The 6,466-nt window shown below is 41.0% G+C and overlaps 1 protein-coding gene across 1 annotated transcript in view; it reads left to right on the plus strand.

Moving 5' to 3' along the window:
* The window catches only part of LOC135550164 (ephrin-A3-like), a 95,529-nt gene extending 90,500 nt beyond the window's left edge, over positions 1 to 5,029 (plus strand). Inside the window, exon 5 of the mRNA XM_064980714.1 lies at positions 2,675 to 5,029. Within this exon, the coding sequence (XP_064836786.1) occupies positions 2,675 to 2,793 (119 nt within the window). The 3' untranslated portion in view covers positions 2,794 to 5,029. The remainder of the gene's footprint in view (positions 1 to 2,674) is intronic.
* Positions 5,030 to 6,466: the final 1,437 nt, after the last annotated feature.

The raw sequence follows: 6,466 nt of genomic DNA on the forward strand, positions 1-6,466 counted from the left end.
TGTAGAAGCCTAAGTATTCGTTTACTCCAATTAGGGGAGGAGTGGTAGGAGTTGCGAAAAATAATGGGGAATGTATTAAAATATATTCTTTATATATATATGTATATATACTGAACAAAAATTTAAACACAACATGTAAAGTGTTGGTCCCATGTTAAAACTTCCCAGAAAATTCCATTAGCACAAAAAGCTAATTTCTCTCAAATGTGCATAAATGTGTTTACATCCCTGTTAGTGAAGATTTCTCCTTTGCAAAATAATCCATCCACCTGAATGGTGTGGCAAATCAAGAAGCTGATTCAGCAGCATAATCATTGCACAGGTAATGTGCTGAGGACAATTAAAGGCCACTCTAAAATGTGCAGTTTCGTCACACAACATAATGCCGCAGATGTTTCAAGTTTTGAGAGAGCGTGGAAATGTCCACCAGAGCTGTTGCCAGATAATTGAATGTTAATTTCTCTACCATAAGCCACCTCCAACGTCGTTTTGGAGAACCGGCCTCACAACCGCGTCGTGTGGGCTAGCAGTTTGCTGACGTCATTGTGATGTGTGAACAGAGTGCACCTTGGTGGCGGTGGGGGTTGTGGTATGGGCAGGCATAAGCTACAGACAACACAATTGCATTTTATCGATGTCAATAGAGATAACGTGACGAGATCCTGAGGCCCATTGTTGTGCCATTCATCCGCCGCCATCACCTCATGTTTCAGCATGATAATGCACGGTCCCATGCTGCAAGGATCTGTACATATTTCCTGGAAGCTCAAAATGTCCCAGTTCTCCAATGGCCTGCATACTCAATGTACCATTTCCCGCCAATATCTAGCAACTTCGCACAGCCATTGGGCCAACATTCCACAGGCCACAATGAACAGCCTGATCAACTCTATGAGAAGGACATGTCCTGCGCTGCATGAGGCAAATGGTGGTCACACCAGATACTGACTGGTTTTCTGATCACGCCACAACCTTTTTTTTAAAGTTATCTGTGACTAACAGATATATATCTGTATTCCCAGGCATGTGAAATCCATAGATTAGGGCCTAATGAATTTATTTCATTTGACTAACTTCCTTACATGAACTCATTAAAATCTTTGAAATTGCTGCGTGTTGCGTTAAAATTTTTGTTCAGTATATATTTACAACAAAGATATGTGGTGTATTGGAAGTAATGCAGAGAATTACATTGATAGAAGTCACAATCTATCTTCCATATTAAAGCTGATCTCTTTTTTTTAAACACTACTTTACACAATCAGGGACACTATTCCACCTAATGCCGTGTCAATATTCTCTAACTTTGCAGCATACTAACTTCCTGTTCAGGTTAAAACTCACTTACAGTTTCTATGGAGCAAACTCACTCAACGCCCCTCCCTGTCTGAGATAACATATTGATGAATACACTGTCAGCTAAGAGTTAAATAAAGAACTCGTCTTTTTATTTGTGCAATTGTGGCATCTGTGACAACATGGACATTGCTATTGAGGCTCCAAGTAGTCAATCTTTTTCTTTTGTGTTTGAATGAAGTGTAAAGCTAATATTGGTGGTTTACCGCCACCTGCAGTGCTGGAGTCCTGAATCAAATCTTGTGTGTTTATTGTTGAGAATAGATGGTGGTGATTTAGCTTAAAGCCATTAAAACTGACCATAGGCCATCCAATTTGAAGAAGACCATGCTCTGATCCTTGGCTGATTGCTCAAAACCCATAGGAATCCCCACCCAGTTGACTGCTTTAAAAGGGTAGAGGCCCTCAATGGCATGCTTAAATGGGTTATATCCATCTGGAATCCTCTATCTAACTTTATGGGCTGTCAGCTGGAACAGTCTCAGTTTACCACATGTACTCAACTGGACTCGGCCCTTTCACTTTACCATATTACTTTATTTGACCATGTCACTGGTGTAGATGTCAGGGTTGTGTCATCGTCGTTGCCGACAGACATGTTTCCTAATATTTCTAAGAATGGTTTTGTTGTGTCAGACGCGCACAGACAAACCGGTTGAGTTGGATGTTGTTCTTTCTCTTGAGTCAACGAGAGGGAAAAGTCTGCTGCCACGTCAGTGTCACATCTTGTGTGTGTGTCTCTCTTCGTTCGTTAACTCTTCACTGTCTGTCCCCATAGTGGCCTATTTATTTTATTCACCTTTTATTCAACTAGTCAAGTCAATTAAGAACAAATACTTATTTATAATGACGGCCTACCAGGGAACAGTGGGTTAACTGCCTTGTTCGGGGGCAGAACGACTTTTACCTTGTCAGCTCGGGGATTCAATCCAGCAACCTTTCGGTTACTGGCCCAATGCTCTAACCACTAGGCTACCTGCCTATAGGGAGGCTCAGGATTCGGGTCACACATCCCAAGCTTACAACAAAGTGTGTTTATTCCTCCTCCCAAGAGGGAATATGGCATCATATGTAGCAGCACAGGTGATAATTGCCGATTTTTGTTATATTTCTCTGTTTGTTCTCTACATGTGGATGTGCATTATTTGTATGCATTGCACAACATTGGCTGTAGATTGATTGAGTTAATGTGTCATTTGATGGTTTCTCTCACCCTCTCTCTCTCTCTCTCTCTCTCTCTCGCACTCTCTCGGTCTGTCTCTGTCTGTCTCTCTCGCTCCCTCTGTCTCTCTCTCTCTCTTTTTCTCTCTCTCCACAGATGAATTTAACCCTGAAATTCCCAAACTGGAGAAGAGCGTCAGTGGCAGCAGCCGATCACGCGATCGCCTTCTGCTCACCGTGGCAACACTGCTCATCTCCGCCCTCTTGGTTTCCTAGCGACTGTCCCCCCGAGTGACATCACATGGATATCTGAACAGCTTAGACTGAAGGGCTCTGTATCCATTGACCCCGGGTTCAATTAGAAAGTGAGAGGGAACCAAGTAAATGTCACACAATTCAACCAATCAAAAGCCAGAATTACAAACAATTTGACACAACCATAAAAAACAGGACTTACTCTCAAATCGTACTCACTCAATTCTATCTTAACTCACCTGTAGTCACTGTTGATACACAGTTTGTGCGACTTCTTTGGTTCATGCATTGTCGGACATACACTACGTGCATATGTGCCACTGCATTTCATGCATTCGGTGTGCCACCACACGGACCAAAGCAGAAAATGGCATTCAGACTTAGACATGATACAGCCATAATGCCTAGGCTGCCTCTGGCTACACACACAGAGTTAAAGTAGGGCATGTGCAGTGGGATTTGTAATGGGAGTATGGCTGCCTGTCTATCTGCGAAGGAACTCGCATGACATTGTCTTCAGCTTGTCCCAATATGAAGGACCTCTGAGCTCTGTGGAGTAGGATGGCCATAACTGGACTGGGCTCCACTGAGCCTGACCAATGGACTGTCCAATAGGCTTTGATGGATGGGACTCAACTGGACTTGGCGGTGCTGCAGTACTGTGGACCATGCTGGACTCTGCCAAGATTCACTGTACTGTGCTGTGCCATATACTTGCAGCCATTTCTCTACACTGCTGCCATTCTACCGGATGTTAACCCATCTTTTACTGTCATAGATACGAGTTGGTCACACTGAGGCCCAGGTGTTAATGGTGTTGACCGGAAGACAGAAATATTTTTAGAGAATCTCTATAAGGCTTTCGAGAGCCCTTATCCATCTCCTCTAGATGTGCTCTAACTGTGGCATTGTGGTGCATAGAAAGGTCCAAAGCCCACATGTCAAAGACAAAATAGACGGTGCCCTTCAAGAACTGGTCCTCGATCTGTTTTCATATCTGCCTTCAAACCTTATTAACTGGAATTAAAGAGACCTGTGCTTTGAGGGCATTCCCAGAAGCACAAATCTGTGTTTTTGCCTGATGCATCTACCCATAACACTTTGTCTGGGTTCCAGGTAGCAATCTTGTATCAATAGTCAACAGAATGGTTTCTATTGCCACAAATTACAATATTAAACATTTCATAACAACAAATACCCTACAAATCCAGACCTGATTATTATTATTTTTTCCTCCATCACTTTCAAAGGTTACCGAATCAGGGCTGTTCATTATTACAATCTCAGTCACTGTGGTAACTACCAAATACAGTAGTCACAGTGCGGCAGGTGCCTGAGGAAACTGTGATTTGTGTCACAGATTACTCTAGTCTCCATTTTGTAAACATACGTGAATTTGCAGACAGACAGCAATCCACAGATTTACTGTTTTATACTATAAAGTCTGACAATATGAGGATTGCATTTTCAATGATAATGCTGTATGGTTTATTAACATGTATTTACATTATTTATTGCTTTGCTTGTTTATCCATGTACATTTCCAAGTATTTTTTCATTAAGCTATTGTACCAAATTTTTTTTACTTTTTTATTTTTGCTAAAGCATTTGCTTCTGTTAAGTACAGTACATGGGTGTATGCCAGTTAAGACTTTTGAGGAGGTGTAACTATTCTTCTCACATGTTATAAAGCATTACATTTAACAATAGCATTTATGCCAGCAGCATGGGGGAAATAAGAGGAGAGGTGATACTGGATAAAAAAACATCACTCCTCCAGTGCTGCACTTAAAATTCTTGACACGAGAAATGACGATAGTGCATTGTAATATAACTTTATAAATGTGCTGGTAGGTGCTGGATTTGTGTGTGTGTGTGTGGGTGTGTCAGAGAGAGTGAGAGAGAAAAGGCATTATTGAGAGAGAAAAACACATTGTTGTGCGTATGGAGGTATAAGGAGTGTGACTGTCCGCGCTTTCGAGTATGTGTGCATTTTAGACTTTTCGTATTCGTTGAGGGACTTGTTTGTAGGATCTGAATATGCAGGAGTGTATGAGAGATAGAGAGTATGTGCTTCAGTAATGTTAGCTTATGTTAGGGGCCGGGGGGATTTAAAAAAAAAAAGCATTTACTAATGTTGGAGACAACAACAAGAATTGTGTTTACCTTTGACAAGAATCAATTTAAAAACATGTAAATTGAACTAAGAATGACAATGATTAAAATGATGACAATAAAAATCATACTTTTAGCAAAAGTCTTTATACATCTATATCCTAAGTTAAATTATTCAGTTGCTAAGTTGTTTTGTCTGGAACGTTCTTTATAAGAATGATTTCGCCAGGCACGTCACCCATGATACAAGTCAGTATTTGATGTCCATCCATGTCTAAGGACGTTGGGAGATGACGTGGAAACCAGCCACTAGGAGCAGCAGTGAGCGTTGTTACCTTCAAGGAGGCTTTGGTTTTGCTAGGGCGGTTCCAAAGGTTGCATGTTCGAATCCAGCGATAGAAAGTTGCTTTAAAAAAAAATGTAAGCCTATCCCTAACCTTAACCCTTAACGTAACCATTTGTAGTTCATTCCTATCCTTAAGAATGATGAGTTAATGCCTAAACTTAACCTTGGAATGATGCGGAGAAGTTACTAAACACTTGATGTTTGAGAAACATGGATGAATGTCTAATTCTGACAGACTGAGAGCTTGTTGGATTTAGCACGACCTTTCAGTCTCCATTTATGTTTCTTTTTCGTATTTGATCTTCTATCTCACCTCCACCTTACCTTGCCCTAAACTTTCTCTTACAGTTTGTGTGTTTATCTTCCCTTTCTGTTTGGTCCTTGTCTTTTCCTGTTAAGATCCATTCCCTCTCTCGTATACTCATTTGAACTATTTCCATCCTACATACTGACACGCACAACCCACTCACCCACACGAACACCTTCATCACATGGCCTGTGGTTACAGTAATATCAAATCAAATCAAATTTTATTTGTCACATACACATGGTTAGCAGATGTTAATGCGAGTGTAGCGAAATGCTTGTGCTTCTAGTTCCGATAATGCAGTAATAACCAACAAGTAATCTAACTAACAATTCCAAAACGAATTTCTTATACACAGTGTAAGGGGATAAAGAATATGTACATAAAGATATGAATGAGTGATGGTGCAGAGCCGCATAGGCAAGATACAATAAATGGTATTGAGTACAGTATATACATATGAGATGAGTATGTAAACAAAGTGGCATAGTTAAAGTGGCTAGTGATACATGTATTGCATAAGGATGCAGTAGATGATATAGAGTACAGTATATACGTATACATATGAGATGAATAATGTAGGGTATGTAAACATTATATTAAGTAGCATTGTTTAAAGTGGCTAGTGATATATTTTACATCATTTCCCATCAATTCCCATTATTAAAGTGGCTGGAGTTGAGTCAGTGTGTTGGCAGCAGCCACTCAATGTTAGTGGTTGCTGTTTAACAGTCTGATGGCCTTGAGGTAGAAGCTGTTTTTCAGTCTCTCGGTCCCAGCTTTGATGCAACTGTACTGACCTCGCCTTTGGATGATAGCGGGGTGAACAGGCAGTGGCTCCGGGTGGGTGTTGTCCTTGATGATCTTTATGGCCTTCCTGTAACATCGGGTAGTGTAGGTGTCCTGGAGGGCAGGTAGTTTGCCCC

The sequence above is a fragment of the Oncorhynchus masou genome, chromosome 12 (genome assembly GCF_036934945.1).
Source record: "Oncorhynchus masou masou isolate Uvic2021 chromosome 12, UVic_Omas_1.1, whole genome shotgun sequence".
Classification (NCBI taxonomy): Eukaryota; Metazoa; Chordata; class Actinopteri; order Salmoniformes; family Salmonidae; genus Oncorhynchus; species Oncorhynchus masou.